The sequence below is a fragment of the Phyllobates terribilis genome, unplaced genomic scaffold (assembly GCF_046119375.1).
Source record: "Phyllobates terribilis strain yellow unplaced genomic scaffold, ASM4611937v1 Scaffold_8__6_contigs__length_399053987, whole genome shotgun sequence".
NCBI lineage: Eukaryota > Metazoa > Chordata > Amphibia > Anura > Dendrobatidae > Phyllobates > Phyllobates terribilis.
In genome coordinates, this window is record NW_027362768.1 from 291,460,250 (window position 1) to 291,478,233 (window position 17,984).

At 46.8% G+C, this 17,984-nt stretch overlaps 1 protein-coding gene across 2 annotated transcripts in view; it reads left to right on the forward strand.

Annotated features, from left to right (window-relative positions):
• Window positions 1–17,984, forward strand: part of CYTH4 (cytohesin 4) — a 67,709-nt gene that overhangs the window by 25,188 nt on the left and 24,537 nt on the right. The window contains exons 3-6 of one of the 2 annotated variants that reach the window (XM_073644390.1): window positions 4,033–4,097; window positions 4,187–4,253; window positions 7,934–8,052; window positions 11,277–11,357. In XM_073644390.1, the coding sequence (XP_073500491.1) occupies window positions 4,033–4,097; window positions 4,187–4,253; window positions 7,934–8,052; window positions 11,277–11,357 (332 nt within the window). Of the gene's footprint in view, window positions 1–4,027; window positions 4,098–4,186; window positions 4,254–7,933; window positions 8,053–11,276; window positions 11,358–17,984 lie in introns of both variants that reach the window. The other variant, XM_073644391.1, reaches the window with a different exon arrangement.

A 17,984-nucleotide genomic window follows, 5' to 3' on the forward strand; every position in this document is an offset into this window, starting at 1 on the left:
TTGCGGAAACGCAAAATTAAGGCTGTGTGCCCACGTAGCGTTTTTCAAGCGTTTTTGATGCGGATTTCCGCAGCGGAAACGCTTGTAAAACGCTTGGTAACCCGCACCCCATGGTCCCCAATGGGATTCCGCAAGTTCTATGCACATGTTGCGGATTTTTCCGCAGCATTTATGCTGCGTTCAAAAATCCGCAGCATGTCATTTAATTTTGCGTTTCCGAAAGCGTAATTGCCTTTGTCCAATGCATAAAAAACGCAAGGCAATTCCGCATGTGGAAAACGCGTGATAAACGCGCGAAAAATGCGCGATAAACGCGTGCGGAATTCCGCATGCGTTTTTCCGGGAGAGGACTTGCAGAAATGAAGCAGAAATTTTCTGCTTCATAAATGCAACGTGGGCACATAGCCTTAATGACATGCTGCGGATTTTTGAACGCAGCATAAACGCTGCGGAAAAATCCGCAACATGTGCATAGAACTTGCGGAATCCCATTGGGGACCATGGGGTGCGGGTTACCAAGCGTTTTACAAGCGTTTCCACTGCGGAAATTCCACAGCATAAGGCTATGTGCCCACGATGCAGAAATGAAGCAGAAAATTTCTGCAGCATTTCTGCATCTCCCTGGCAGAAAAAAACGCATGCAGATTGTGCATGCGTTTTTCCTGCAGAATACATGCGGATCCACATGCGGGTTCACATGCGTTTCCACATGCAGATTGACAAGCGCTTTCCAGGCGATAGCATCACTTGGAAAGTGCTTGACAACTAGGTCACACTGTATAAATCCATGCAAACAGCATGGATTTATACAGTGTGAACCGTAAAAATGAAAACAAATAAAGCTATACTCACCCCCGATGCCCGGCGTGGCTGCAGCGCTCGTTCCTGTCTGGTTCCCGGCTGCCGGCATATCGCGAGACAAAGCGGTGAAGGGCCTGCGGTCACATGACTGTGACGTCACCGAAGGTCCTTCAGCGCTGCTGGCATTCAGAGAGAAGACGCCGGACAGGTGAGTATAAATTTTATTTGTTATTTTATTCTTTTTTTACAGGTACAATGGTACCCAGGTCTGGAGGAGAGTCTCCTCTCCTCCAGAACTGGGTACCATCCGCACATAGAGACGCATAGAAGCCGCTTGTACAAATGTACAGTCGCGGTTTCTATGCGTCTCAATGAAATGACATGCTGCGGATTTTTGTACGTAGCATAAACGCTGCGGAAAAATCCGCAGCATGTGCATAGAACATGCGGAATCCCCTTGGGGACCATGGGGTGCGGATTACCTAGCGTTTCACAAGCGTTTCCGCTGCGGAAATTCCGCAGCATAAACGCTTGAAAAACACTACGTGGGCACACAGCCTTAGAGTACAATTGAAAGGTTTTTGTACAAACTGCCTATGATAACAGTATATTTAAAAAAAAATAAAACACTCAAACTGCACTCAAAATGCATGTTCCAAATTATTATGCACAGCAGAGTTTTCAACCTTTTCATTTTAATAAAGAACAAAAAAATGGTCATTTTTGAAATTATAAGCATTAGCAGGTTATTACAAACTGAAATCAAACAGTTTTCAACTCAAAATTTTATTCTAGGTGATGTTACATTTGCACATAGGACCCCTTGTTCGAAAGGAGCTTCTGAACTCTCTCGTCCATTGAATTTGTCAGGTTTTGGATGGTTTCTGCTTTAATTGTTTTGCATGAGGACAGAATACCCTCCCAGAGCTGTTGCTTAGATGTGAACTGCCTCCCGCCATCATAGACACTCCTTTTGATGATGCTCCAGAGGTTCTCAATGGGGTTGAGGTCAGGGGAGCATGGGTACCACACCATAAGTTTGTCCCCTTTTTATGCCCATAGCAGCCAGAGATGCAGATGTGTTATGTGCAGCATGAGACGGGGCATTATCATGCATGAAAATGATCTTGCTGCGGAATACACGGTTCTTCTTCTTGAACCATGGCAGGAAGTGCTGTTTGAGAAACTCAACATACATTATGGAGTTCATCTTTACCCCTTCAGGGATCCTAAAAGGGCCGACAATCTCTCTCCCCATGATTCCAGCCCAAAACATTACTTCACCTCCTCCTTGTTAGCGCCGTAGCCGTGTTTGCATGGGGTGTCCATCAACTAGCCATCCTCCACTCCATCCATCTGGACCATCGAGATCATTTCATGCATGATAATGCCCCGTCTAATGCTGCACATAACACATCTGCATCTCTGGCTGCTATGGGCATAAAAGGGGACAAACTTATGGTGTGGCACCCATGCTCCCCTGACCTCAACCCCATTGAGAACCTCTGGAGCATCATCAAAAGGAGTGTCTATGATGGCGGGAGGCAGTTCACATCTAAGCAACAGCTCTGGGAGGGTATTCTATCCTCATGCAAAACAATTAAAGCAGAAACCATCCAAAACCTGACAAACTCAATGGACGAGAGAGTTCAGAAGCTCCTTTCGAACAAGGGGTCCTATGTGCAAATGTATCATCACCTAGAATAAAGTTTTGAGTTGAAAACTGTTTGATTTCAGTTTGTAATAACCTGCTAATGCTTATAATTTCAAAAATGACCATTTTTTTGTTCTTTATTAAAATGAAAAGGTTGAAAACTCTGCTGTGCATAATAATTTCGAACATGCATTTTGAGTGCAGTTTGAGTTTTTTATTTTTTTAAAAATATACTGTTATCATAGGCAGTTTGTACAAAAACCTTTCAATTGTACTCTAATAGTTATTTGACTGGAAAATTACAATGACTGCAATTCATATAGGTAATTTGGGAAAATCTGAGAAAATATTATTTGCATAATAAGTTGGAGCACAGTGTACAAGCAAAGCGCACACATCAGACATGTCATAAATGTGCAACGCGCACATCAGACATGTCACACAAGCACAGAGCACGCATCACACAAGCGCAGCACACACATCAGACATGTCACATAAGCACAGTGCACAAGTCAGACATGACGCACAAGCGCAGCGCACACACACAAGCACTGTGCACAAGTCAGACAAGTCACACAAGCACATCAGACACATCACAAAAACACAGTGCTCACATCACACATGTCCCACGAGCACAGCACAAACATTATACATGGCACATAAGCACAGCACACAAATCAGAGACATCATAAAATTACAATGTGCACATCAAACACTGCACACGAGCAGAGACTCAATTCAGAAGTTACAAAGCTCCACCCACTAGCACCAGTAAGCCCTGCCCACTAGTGCAGCTAAGTCCCGCCTCCATTTATCCCACACTGAAATCTTCTGTTTACATTCCAATGCAATACACATTATGTGGTATACAGTTCACGACCCTATTATAGTTGTGATGGCCCCCTCCCATCTGGACCGAAGCTACATCTGTTGCGCAGGCTATTTGCTCGCCTTTGACCCTGGCAGTTGGAGAGTTGGCTACAAATACATGGCTGCCTTCATTCATTTCTATAGGTAATGAATCTACTGGTGATTTGTGACATCACATCATTATGGCATATATGTCACATGCCTCTTTAGAGACTTCATTGTTTCTTTAATTTTTTCCCTTGTCTGTTAGGGTCCGTGCCCACGATGCGTTTTTCAAGCGTTTATGCTGCGGATTTTTTGCAGCGTAAACGCTTGGGAAACGCTTGGTAATCTTTTTCGCATGGTCCCCAATGAAATTCCGCAATTTCAAAGCCCATGCTACTGAATTTTCCGTAGCGTTTTTGATGTGTGGAAAATTCCGCTGCATGTCCATTATTTGTGCGCTTAGGCATGCGGAATTGCCATCTACAATGCATTAGAAAACGCAAAGCAATTCCGCATGTGCAAAACGCTCGAAAAACGCGCGTCAAATTCCGCATGCGTTTTTCCGGGCAAGGAAATGCAGAAATGAAGTGGAAATTTTCTGCTTCATTTCTGCATCGTGGGCACATAGCCTTACTATACACTTTACCACATCAAGAATTCATGTCAGCTATCATTTTGACACCCTCTGCTTTGTCTTCCTTTTTCTTAATCATTGAGAGCAGAACTTGCAAAATGAGATAACAGAAATTGTGGCTGAAATAGATGATTTTGAGCGCCTGCAGCTAAGGTGAGTAGAATTTACCACTTACGTTGCGCATAAACATGTTGCGCTGCTGATCAGAGATTTAAGTCAAAGTTTAATCTGTTTTCTCATAGTCGAAAAGAACAAAGGGACAATGAATTGCTCAGTGCAAGCAGGAAATTTAACATGGATCCAGAGAAGGTGAGCCTAAAAGTACAGAAAAATGATTAATAATTCAATGACTTGTGAACGTATGTGGTACATATAATAACATTATGGACCAGGGGCAGGGGTGTAGTTACTGGGGGTGCAGAAGCTGCAGTCAGCTTACAAGCAGGGGGAGCCCATTGTAATTTACAAGCAATGCGAAGCTGGTAGCACTAAGGAAGGATGTGGTGACCCATCATAAAAGTCTGGGCTCGATATCTATTTTATTTATGTATTGAGGTGTCAGACTCTTAAAATGAAAATTAGATTTGAATATACTTGAATTCAGAAAAAGTAACAGAGATAATTCATTGTTCATAACCCTCATTACTATCACTGCTCTCGTGCTCATTACAAAGTATGAACATCTAGAAATAAGCAAATGTGCATTAGGCCACATTCAGACAAACAGGTATTTTTGTACATGAGAAATTACGGACTGTTTTTGAAAGGGTTGTCCAGGCTTGGAGTTCAGTGTGTGCGCTGTCAGGATTCTCCGGTTCCGGTGGTGAGAGCTGACGGGTGTGTCACCGCAAGTTTGTGTTTTGCATACATGCAGTCACATGCCGACTAAACATGTGTGGCCTCCTTCAATTCAAGTGAATTCAGAGGGGCTGGACACGTCTAGTTGTAGTGTGGCCGGAAGTATTCAGATTGCATACTTGCGGTCACATGACCGCCCACTCCCGGCACCAGCACCGGCAAATCGTGACAGCGCACACTGTGCGCTCGGTAAGAATTCACAAGTCTGCAGTCACAGAGTGATTATAGTAAGGTCATCCAAACCAAAGAGCATATTAGAATAAAAGGGGCTATTTTATTGGCTTAAAAGCCTCCAAACAAAGATGTCTGAATCCACTATTTTTTGTATGATCGCCCACCCTTCTATGGCAGCATCCTGACTAAGTGCTCTTTCACATGCCCAGATATTTCCAGTACTGGAAAAACCAGTACCGGAGATATCCGTGTCCGTGTGTACCTGTGTAGCATATGTGTGGCAACCGTGTGCCGCCTGTGTGCCGCATCAGGATCACACGTACCGGCGCCTGGGAATCAACGGTACAGTTAGCGCTGTTCCCAAGTGCTGAAGGAATCACTCATCGTCGTCCCCTGCTTGCGCTGTGATCAGCGCAAGCAAGGGACAATGTTGAGAGTAGTATTCACCTTCTTATGTCTCCAAAACCTGTAAAAATAAGAATAAAATAAAAAAATCTTTATACTCACCTGGCTTAAGGCGACCGCACATGCTGAGGGCAGAGGAGAATGACTCACTGCAGCGAGCGGGCCCCTGAACTATGCTGTGCTCAGTGAGTGACAAGACACCGCTCACTGAGCTCAGCGCAGGTCAGGGCAAGCCAGGTGAGTATAATGAATTTTTTATTATATTCATATTTTTACAGGCTTTAGAGACATCGGGAGGTGAATACTACTCTCAATATTGTCTCTTGCTAGCGCTGATCGCAGCGCCAGCAGGGGATAATGATGACAGATGCCTTCAGCGCAACAGCTGTACTGCTGATTCCCAAGCACCGGTAAGTGTCACACTGATGACACACGGGTGTCATGCGTGTGTCATCAGTGTGCATGTGTGTGGGACGTTTTGCAGCGTGTGCAGCGTGTAAAAAACTGAAATGTCAGCATGTTTTGACCATGGACACGCGGTACATGGAAACACACTGACATGTGCGCAGACCCATTCATTTGTATAGATTTACATGTGTCAGTGTCTTCAGTACGTGTGAAAACTGTCACCACACGTACTGGACACACTGACATATGAAAAAGGCCTAAAGAACTACTGAGAAGATGGGGTGTCCTTTATGGAGTAGACCATGTCCAGGTAGCTGATAACGCTGCAGGTTCTGAAGATTAATGAGTCCTGTCCTAAACTGATGCATTCATTAATGAGGACACAGCACATGCCACAAGGAACAGACATTATCAAACAACAAAATAAGCCTAAAAACAATTGGTTATTCTGCAAATAAAATCAGTGTCACATACTCACCAGCCCCACACCCTCCACCAATCATCTCTATCATGCCCCACAGTTTTGTTTCGGCAGCTGACAGATACAGTGGGCTCTTGCAACGTACAGCCAGCATTATGTAGCAACAAAAATACAAGAGGTGGCCAGCAAATGGGTTCGTTGGGCAATTGCTGTTCATGGCACTCTACTTAAGGCCTCATTCGGACGTCCAATTTTCATGTACGAGAGCTATTTGTGTTCTTCACGGATAGCACTCGTACCTGTGATAGTCTATGGCGCCATTCACATGTCCGATTTTGATCCGAGGTGCGGCAATGCAAGTGAATGGGTCCGTGAAAAAAATCAGACCGCACTCAGAAGACATCCAAATGTGGTCCAATTTTCATGGCCTGTCAGAATGGAGAAGGTGGAGAAACTTTTTTTTTTATTTCTCCATGTACGAGAAAAGTAGATGACACTCGTACCACACTCTGATAAAACTTTAATCAGAATAAGGCCACGACCCCACTATTAGTGTTCTGTCAGTATTTTTCTCAGGAGTGGGAGCCAAAACCAGGAGTGGGTGATAAATACAGAAGTGGTGACTTGCTTCTATTATACTTTTCCTATGATTGTTCCACTCCTGGTTTTGGCTTACAGATACTGGTGTAAAAAATTCACCAAATACTCAGTGTGTGCACGTGGGCTTACAGTCTATGGCGTTGTTTCATGTGTCATTAATTTTTTGCAGACTAAATGTCTACAGAACAAGTTGATGTCGGTTTTTGATCCGGATGGATCAAACGTGTTCATTCAGACCAATGGATCCATGAAAAATTGGACAGAAGACAGGTTTCATCCTTGTGTCATCCAAGTTCAATCTGTTTTTTTCCTGTTTTAGAGCTCATGCAGACGTCTAATTTTCACGTACCAATGCGATCGGTGTTTTTCACGGATAGTGCTCATACCTCTGATAGTGTGATTCACATACCCATGGAGACATGTCTAATATTGATCTGAGGGTCGGATCAAAATCAGCAATGCAAGTCAATGGGTCCGTGAAAAAATCAGACTGCAACCGGATGACATCCAAGTACAGTCTGATTTTCATGGACTTTCAGGATGGAGAAGGTGAAGAATTTTTTTTTATTTCTCCAAGTACGAGGAAAATGGATGACACTTGGACCATACCCTGATCAAAATCTGATCAGAATAATTGCTCCGTTTTTCTCGTATGGCTACGGCCCCACTATCAGTATTCGGTCAGTATTTTTCCTCAGTATTTGTTAGCCCAAAACCAGGAGTGGGTGATAAATGCACAATTGGTGATTTGTATCTATTATACCTTTTCTCTAATTGTTCTTCACCTGCTTTTGGTTTACAAATACTGACCAAATACTGACAGTGGGGCCATAGCCTATGAGGAAAAATCTGAATGACGTCAATGGGTAAGGGAAGTTGACATTTTTTTCCCTTAAAAAACGGATGAAATACCAATGGACACACCGCCCAAAATGGATAAAAATAGGATCAAGCATACTGATGAAAAAACACCTTTTTTTCTTTTCTCATATGCAAAAATAGGATGTATGAATGAGGCCTTAATCCACAATTTCCACTTAACAAGTTCTGTTACTATATGCCCTATAAAACTTATCTTTCATTAAATGTTTTTTTTTTACTTTTTGTCATATATGTCGTCCAGGGAATTCAGTTGCTTATTACTAAGAAGTTTGTGGAAAAAGAGCCAGAACAAATTGCAAGCTTCCTATATAATGGGGCAGGACTCAGCAAGGCTGCCATAGGGGAATACCTCGGACAAAGGTGAGTATATGATAAATTTTAAAAGCATCAATGGTTATTGCTTACTCCGTGTTAACCAGTCATCTTCCCCTGTGTCTGCGCACAAGCAGCAGTCTGTCATCCGTAGAGCTTCCCTACAGTGCAGTATTGGATAAATCATATTTTAATCAGGATTATATTGCAGCAACAAAACAGTCCTTGGGAACATTTCCCTAATGACGACGCTGCTAATTATCTCTTAATTGCCATTAGATTTGATAATGAATTACAAGAGTAAAAACAACCACAAGCGATAGCACACGTGACGGTAAGCATACAGGCCACTAGTGATCGCCGCTCCTTTATCGCACGGCTCTGTGCCATGCAGCCCCGCGAGCTGCGGAACAAATAGGTTTATTTGCAGGAACAGTGACGGTCGGTTAATCCACTCCCATTACTGACCTGTCTGTCATTTTCTTGACACTGCATGAGCTTTCAGGACAATGCTGCAAACATGGATGCCGGGTTTGGGCTAGACTCCAAGAAAATCCTCGCTGCACAGCCATTCAGTAATTGCAATATAGAAATGAAAATGACAATGAATATATAGTTTCACAACAACTAAGTGCATATTCCAAAGTGCAAAAGCGCTGATTTTTTTTTTTCGCTGCGATTTTTTTTCCCGCAGGTGCCCGCACAAAATTCTGCAGTAGAAATATTCTCTGATTATTGCATTTTTGGTATGTTTTTGGTGCAGATTTGAAGCAGAAATGCATTTTTTTCAGGCTCCCTATATAAGCCACCAAAAAATGCACAGTTCAGTAAAGACTCAGGTATGAGTTTTCTGCCGGGTTTAGATGACAATATGAAGAATCATTCGATTTTCATCCAGAAAACTTTGAAGATTTTCATCCGTTTTGTCATCTGTATTCCATCCGTTTCCATTTTTAAGAGCATTGTGGTATTCCTGCAGCATCCGTATTTACGCATCCAATTTCCTATATTAATAATGGCAATGTATCCATAAAAATCGGATGATATCCAGATGATCCGTAGGGGATCTGATTTTGTCTGCTCATCCATAGACTTGAATGGGCGAGTCTCTCCAAAATATGGAATAGAATAGTGCATGCTGCTGGGGTTGAGACTCGCCTATGGGTGCGCAAAAAAAAATTGAATTCCATATGGATTAATCGTATAGCATCCAATTTTTACAGATACATTGCAATTCTTTAACATAGGAAACAGTATTTGGTATTGTAGACTATATTCTTTGCTGGGGTATAAAAATGGATTGTGTACGGATGACAATACAGATGGAAAAAGGCTGTTTTTTTCTGGATGAAAATTGGACACTTTTTTTATACACTTGTGTGAAGCAGATTTTCTGAACAAAAAAAATACAGCACTTATGCTACACTACTCAAAAAAGTAAAGGGAACACTTAAACAACAGAATATAACTCCAAGTGAATCAAACTTCTGTGAAATCAAACTGTCCACTTAGGAAGCAACACTGATTGACAATCAATTTCACATGCTGTTGTGCAAATGGAATAGACAATAGATGGAAATTATTGGCAATTATCAAGACACCCTCAATAAAGGAGTGGTTCTGCAGGTAGGGGCCACAGACCACATCTCAGTACCAATGCTTTCTGGCTGATGTTTTGGTCACTTTTGAATGTTGGTTGTTCTTTCACACTCGTGGTAGCATGAAACGGACTCTACAACCCACAGAAGTTGCTCAGGTAGTTCAGCTCATCCAGGATGGCACATCAATGCGAGCTGTGGCAAGAAGGTTTGCTGTGTCTGTCAGCGTAGTGTCCAGAGGCTGGAGGCGCTACCAGGAGACAGGCCAGTACACCAGGAGACATGGAGGGGGCCGTAGGAGGGCAACAACCCAGCAGCAGGACCGCTACCTCCGCCTTTGTACAAGGAGGAACAGGAGGAGCACTGCCAGAGCCCTGCAAAATGACCTCCAGCAGGCCACAAATGTGCATGTGTCTGCACAATCGGTTAGAAACCGAGTCCATGAGGGTGGTATGAGGGCCCGACGTCCACAGATGGGGGTTGTGCTCACAGCCCAACACTGTGCAGGATGCTTGGCATTTGCCACAGCACACCAGGATTGGAAAAGTCGCCACTGGCGCCCTGTGCTCTTCACAGATGAAAGCAGGTTCACACTGAGCACATGTGACAGAGTCTGGAGACGCTGTGGAGAGCGATCTGCTGCCTGCAACATCCTTCAGCATGACCGGTTTGGAAGTGGGTCAGTAATGGTGTGGGGTGGCATTTCTTTGGAGGGCTGCACAGCTCTCCATGTGCTCTCCAGAGGTAGCCTGACTGCCATTAGGTACCGAGATGAGATCCTCAGACCCCTTGTGAGACCATATGCTGGTTCGATTGTCCCTGGGTTCCTCCTAATGCAGGACAATGCCAGACCTCAGGTGGCTGAAGTGTGTCAGCAGTTCCTGCAAGATGAAGGCATTGAAGCAATGGACTGGCCCGCCTGTTCCCCAGACCTGAATCCGATTGAGCTCATCTGGGACATCATGTCTCGCTCCATCCACCAACGTCACGTTGCACCACAGACTGTCCAGGAGTTGGCGGATGCTTTAGTCCAAGTCTGGGAGGAGATCCCACAGGAGACCATCCGCAACCTCATCAGGAGCATGCCCAGGTGTTGTATAGAGGTCATACGGGCACGTGGAGGTCACACACAATACTGAGCCTCATTTTGACTTGTTTTAAGGACATTACATCAAAGTTGGATCAGCCTGTAGTGTGTTTTTCACCTTTAATTTTGGGGGTGACTCCAAATCCAGGCCTCCATTGGTTAATAAATTTGATTTCCATTGATGATTTCTCTGTGATTTTATTGTCAGCACATTCAACTTTGTACAGAACAAAGTATCCAATGAGAATATTTCATTCATTCAGACCTAGGATGTGTTATTTCAGTGTTCCCTTTATTTTTTTGAGCAGTGTACATAGCAACGTTGTCTTTGTCAGTCATTATGAAAGACAAAATCATTAGACTTCCAATAGATTGCATAATCGGACTTCGCGAGATCACCCTGGTGCTAAAAGAATCTGCTAAATGATAAATTCAGCTGTTTTGAATGTGCACTAGTAAAATATGAATGGATCATCAACTTATTATTTTTTTTCCATTGTGTCTTCCCTTTGCTGTTATTTTCCTCTCTTGGCCCAATCCCATTTCCTTCCTTTTCCTTTCCTTTCTCTTTTGTTCTTTCTCTCCAGGGAGTCGCTGAATATTCAGGTTCTGAACGCTTTCGTGAAATGCCACAACTTCAACAAACTCAATCTAGTAGATGCTCTGAGGTAGGAATTTTATTGTATAGTATCAGCCAATATTGCCACGGGGTGGCGACTTTCTACATAATACACTGAATTAAAGGGGCATAAGGAGTAACGTTTCTCCTTGTGGAGAGTGACATACTGGCTCTGGCATGCCAGTGTAAGGAGGTAATGCTCCTCTGGGAAATTTAATATGCAAATTGCCTCTTTGGAGAAGAAGAGGACTTGAACTCTATAGCGCCACCTGTTGGAACTAGCAATCCTACAAGTCACTGTCAGCCCTTTAACGAGCCTTGTAATATTGCTTACGATAAAAGCCAAATCAGAATTTCAATTTATAGACACAGTGTTTTGGTGTATTGCCCCTCGTCAGTGCAAAGTATGATGACTGATTTGGCTGCTTCCAAGAGGTGGCGCTATACAGTTTAAGTCCTCTTCCTCTCTGAAGAGGCAATTTGCATATTAAAGGGGTATAAGTGATTAAAGTCAATTGCACGTTCTAGACAATAATATCTAGTACGTTTTAATAATAGATTCCTATGGTTGCAGATGCCACAGTGTGTCTGAGTAAATTTTTTTAACTTAACTTATACATCTGAAATGCGTTAAATACATTGCTAAAATGTGATGTCTACAAAGACTAACAGAATCCAATAGGAATACATTCATTTTGTCAATGTTTTCTTAAAGGTTTGTTCTCATGATCCTATCTTCAGGAGCGCACTGCTCCCCAGTCTCCCAGGTTCCTTCTTGCCGAGTGACGGTGCACTCCTAAATAATTACAATATAGTGGCAATTTTGCATCGCTGGCCCGAACTGTGTTTTCTCTGATGTTGCTAGAGGAGCACATGGCTACTGGTGCTTGCTGGATCCAGTGGTCTGTCCAACTTACAAACTCAATAACAAAAAGCTTGTAAGTGTCCACTCCTTGCCTAGAAAACTAGCCACCTTTGAAAGACTGTAGCGGTGACCAGTAACCTAAACTTTAGAATTAAAAATCCTTCTGTTGTTGAGAAAAAAAAGGATTTTTATTAAGAGATGAATTTCAAAGTTGTTTGTTTTTACAACCACTTTACATTTTTACCTATTTAAGATCCTGAGACAACCCTTTAAAATCCTCTCCTAGTTATCTTAGCTGTTAAGCCATTTCAGAATCTTTTCTATACTCGAGTATTTACCCAAGTTACTTCTTTGAAAGAGTATTCCGATATGAGATATTTATGGCATATTTGTGGCACCCCAGGGGTCTGGTTCCCACAGTAATAGCAATATTACGTCTGTGAGCAGGTGGGATGTTTCCTGGTCAGACATCCTATGCATGCCACACCTCCTGCCCAGTCCTGGGAGGGGAAGAACTTCCCCTATATAAAGCTGGGGCTGAGGCAGGGTTAGTGAGTAGAGAAAGAGCAGAGAACACAGACAGAGACACAGTCTGGTCTGGAGTGGAGCAGCTTTAGGAACAAGAAAGATCAGGAGCTCTGTGGGAGCTGTGCTAAAAGAGATCAGGGGCTGGAAGCTGTAGAGCTCGCCCTGATTGAAGAGTTCTTACCGGACCCGGAGTCCGAGGCTGTGGGGACTAATCCTTACCCCGCAGCAGAAACCGCCCGGCAGGGGATTTCAGGTCCTCTGGCCAAGAAACCCGAAGGCACGGTCACACGCAAGGGACCAGCACCGCGACGTGGAGCGGAAGCTACCAAAAGGCCCCGAGTCACCGGCCATACGGGTGAGCACCACACGGTACACTCAGGGACGTGGGCTACTTTTACCAGCCTCTAGCAAGGTAGCCAGAAGAGTACGATTAGTTGGGGAGGCCTACAACTCCGCCTGGCCAGGGGAGATCCCATCTGCTCGCGGACTGACCAGGCCCCGATCGCTAGCCAGTACTCCGGGAGGGTCTACCTTTGCCACCAGTAAAGACCCTGAACTACACCGCACCGTCTCCGAGTGTTTCATCATCCACGTCCGCTGCCCTGAGGCCATACCCCTCCCGTTGGGGGTTATACCATCCCCGCTACACAACCGTATCACCGGCCTCAGCGGTCTGCCCTGCAGCGGCGGTCTCCTGACCGCATTCAACGGGTGGCGTAGTCGAACATTCTAACATCTACTGCTAAAGACTGCCACTCAGCTTGACTCCCTGGGCACGGACCGGGTCACCGCCACGAGACTACTACCCCTATCAGATCCGGCTCCGGGTAGGCTCCCGCGTGCGCAACGCTGCGCGACTCAGGCCCAGGGGCGCGTCAACTTTGGCGTAGTCGGCAGGATCTCGTGCCCGCAACCACCGGGTACTGCGTGCCTGAAAAAGAGACTTTTCAACTTACCTGTGGTGAAGATTCCCGCCATCCGACGCCATCTTCTACCTTCTTCCCGCCATCCGTGGAGTTTTCCCGCTGTTGGACGCCATCTTCTGCCTTCTTCCCGCCATCCGTGGAGTTTTCCCGCCGTTGGACGCCATCTTGAAGACGCCGCGCGGGAAGAAGAGGGGCATGGACTCCGAAAAGCCCGCGAGAACTGAAGCCCCGCCTCACGTCCGGACGTTGCGTAAGGTCCTGGAAGGAGCCCAGCAGACGCCGACGTCACAGGAGCGCGACGGAAGGTCCTCGACCCTGACGATCCACTACGGAGCCGCGGCCTACGGAAGAGGATCATCGCAAGGTAGGCCACGGTCCACTAGGGGGGAGGAGGATGTCGGATACGGAGGAGAGCTTCACTGCCACAGCCACCGCCAGCGCCACCGCTGCAGCGGTCATGCCTTTCACGATGCCCTATATCCCGGGGGCAGCCTGGCTACCCCAGTACTCAGGGGAGTCACATACCCTGAATGACTTTAGAGAAAAGCTGGATAGCCTCTTCCAGGTGTACCCCCTCACAGAAGAGCAAAAAGTGAGCATCCTGGTGGCCCAACTAACTGGGGCAGCCCAAAGGGAGGTAAAGTCCTGGCCACCTGGGAGGAGGACTGTAGCAGGGATATTAACCCGGCTGAAGGACACCTTTGATACCTGCACCTCAGCTGAGATTAAGCTTAGATTCTACGGGTGCAAACAGCGAGCACATGAGAATATAAGGGACTATGCACTAAACCTACAAGAGGCCCTGAGAGCCATTAAGCAGACCGACCCTGACGGCGTGGGAAACGAGGACAGGCTGTTGACCGAACAATTTATAGAGGGACTATATTGCAATGCCCACCGAACCCAGTTGCGGGCAATGGTCTTACAGGATCCTCATCTGGACTTTGCACAGTTCAAGGACAGAGCCATCCGGGTGCTCCGAGAACCGGCACCGGGTGGCGTTGTGACCCACAGGCGCCCTACTACCGCTTACCACCAGGAGGCGGCACCCTTGTCGGCAGGGCCTGTGGGAGCTGACGCGCAGGCTTTGAACAATGACCCGGCTCCAGACCTGCACCATCAGGTCCAAGAGCTAGCTAAAAGCGTAGCTGCGCTAACCCGAACTGTGCAGTCTTTACAGGTTTCTACTCCAGGGAAGATCCAGCTGGCAACCGGACCGGAGGACATCCCGTGGCGTCGACCAAGGAGGACCCCACCGGCCAGAGGAAGACCCAGCGACCGATACAACAAGGACGGACAACCCATCTGCCGCCGCTGCAATCAACCCGGACATATGGCAAGGTACTGTCCTTTAAACTGGCACAACCTGGGGTAGAGGGCCAACCCCCAGGAATAAGATCACCAGGCCCATCGAATTGGCGTGACAAATATGTGGGAGGACGTCCAGTCTTGCCTGTGGTACTGGATGGCATTCCTATGAGTGCCCTACTTGACACCAGGTCACAGGTCACCACCATCCCGTACGTGCTCTTTAAGCAGTACTGGAATGACTCGGATATAACCCGCTACCCTGACGACGACTTGAGTATCATCGCCAGCAATGGTCAACCCGTGCCACAGATCGGATTCAAAGAGGTGACCATTAAAATCGGTAGAGTCGAACTGGCAGCACAGGGACTGATCATTGTAGACATTGACAAGCGCGAGAGTCACCCAAAGATAACGCTAGGAACTAATGTGATTGAAAATTGTCTTGCAGAGGTGATTTTCATTTTACAGCAGGTTGCCAAGAACGCCAGCTCCGGCCAGCAGCGAGTGCTCCAAAAAGTGATCCGGGCACTGATGCGACGGCAACAGGTGGAACTCTCCGGTGGTGAGATTGGAAGCGTGAGAATGTGTGACCCTTTCCCTATTGCCATGCCCCCAAAAAGTGAAATGATGATTTGGTGCCGGGCAGCTATTGGTCTAAGAGGTAGAGACTACCAAGCAATGGTAGAACCCGTCTACTCAGACAGTAGGCCCACCATTTTGACAGCACGGGGGGTGGTTGATGTACGCCATGGGAGGGTGCCCGTTCGCATAATAAACATCGGGAAGAGAGAAGTACACCTGCCCCGGTATGCCACGCTAGCTAAATTGTTCACCATAAACCAGAATTCTGTACAGGCCGTGGAACCCTTGCCTCCATCTCAACCAGAGGAAGGTAACGGCTCTAAGAAAACAATAGAGGACTGGTGTCAGCAACTACATTTGGGTACTGATTCCACTCCCTCACACCAGAAACAGGGAGTCTATCGGGTGGTTCAAGAGTACGAGAGAGTGTTTAGTAAACACCCGTTAGACTTCGGGCGAGTAAAGGGGGTAGAACACCACATCCCCACGGGAGACCATTCTCCCATAAAGGAGAGATACCGACCCGTACCCCCTGCACACTACCAACACGCCAAGGGGATGCTTAGAGACATGAAGGAGGCTGGGGTAATCAGGGATAGCTGTAGCCCCTGGGCAGCTCCACTAGTCTTGGTTAAAAAGAAGGACAACACCATGAGAATGTGTGTAGATTACCGGAAAATCAACCGTATCACACACAAAGATGCGTACCCCTTACCAAGGATAGAGGAGTCTTTGGCTGCTTTAAAATCTGCTAACTTCTTCTCTACCTTGGATCTCACTAGCGGGTACTGGCAGGTTCCTGTAGCAGAGGCGGACCGGGAGAAGACCGCATTCACCACCCCGATGGGACTTAGCGAGTTTACCTGCATGCCGTTCGGACTCTGCAACGCACCAGGAACCTTCCAACGGTTGATGGAATGCTGTCTGGGACACCGAAACTTCGAGACGGTCCTGTTATACCTGGACGATGTCATCGTCTACTCCAAGACCTACGAGGACCACCTGAAACACCTGGCAGAAGTGTTCGAAGCCCTGGCAAACTACGGCCTAAAGGTGAAACCCTCCAAGTGTCACCTCCTGAAACCAAAGGTGCAGTACCTGGGACACGTGGTGAGTGCTGACAGAGTGGCTCCCGACCCTGATAAGATCACCGCAATTAAGGAATGGCCAAGCCCCTCCAGCGTAAAGGAAGTGCGGCAGTTCCTCGGGTTGGTAGGCTACTACCGAAGATTCATTCCCGGTTTCACCAAAAAGGCAGCTCCTATGCAGGACCTCCTGATAGGCCAGTCCAGGAAGGCCAAGAACCAGAAGCCGCCCTTCAGATGGGAGAAGCTGGAAGAAGAGTCCTTCCGCCAGCTGAAGATGGCCCTCACGGGGGATGAAATCCTGGCGTACCCGGATTACAGCCAGCCCTTTATCCTCTACACCGACGCAAGTAACATCGGGCTAGGAGCCGTACTGTCCCAGATCCAGCAGGGGAAAGAACGAGTAATTGCTTACGCCAGCCGAAAACTGCGACCCACTGAAAGAAACCCTGAGAATTACAGCTCATTCAAGTTAGAATTCCTGGCAGTGGTGTGGGCAGTCACCGAACGCTTTAAGCACTACCTCGCCTCTTCCCGGTTCACCGTGTACACGGATAACAACCCGTTGACACACCTGGACACAGCAAGACTCGGTGCCCTGGAGCAGAGATGGATGGCCCGCCTGTCCAACTTTGAGTTCACAATCAAATACCGGGCAGGACGCTCCAATACCAACGCGGATGCCTTGTCCAGAATGCCAAACCTACCGGACGTGGGGGAAGATCCAGAAGAACTGGAAGAGGTTGAACTCCCCGCGTTCCACCATCATGGGACTATCCAGTATTCCCACCGTGTAAGGGGTAAGCAATCCGCTACGTTCAACCCCTTACCTCATTACAACTGGGCGGAAACGCAAGACAGTGACCCCGCCGTCCGACTGGTGGAGGAGATGCTGACTCAGCCAGATGCCCGCCTTGACCCAGACGCTCCGGAAGAGACCAAGCAACTGTGGGCTGAGAAGAGTCGACTGTCCCTTTACAAGGGGAAGTTGTGCCGCAGAATGGTTAACTCCTGGACGCATGAACTGATCTGGCAAGTAGTGGTGCCAAGAAGAGACGCGGCTATGGTACTGGAGGCATACCACGACGGAGCTGGGCACTTCGGGTGGAAGAAGCTGGAGTTCCTGCTGCGTGAGCGGTTCCACTGGGTAGGCATGAGGGGAACCATCGAGAGGTGGTGCAGAGACTGTGGACCGTGCCACCTAAGAAGGAAGGACCGTGCCAGCCAGAAGACTCCCTTGCAGCCCATCATCACCCGACAGCCACTGGAACTGGTAGCCCTGGACCATGTGAAACTGGCTCCAAGCAGATCTGGGTATGTCTATGCCCTCACAATCGTAGATCATTACTCCCGGTTCCTGGTGGTGGTCCCGGTCAAGG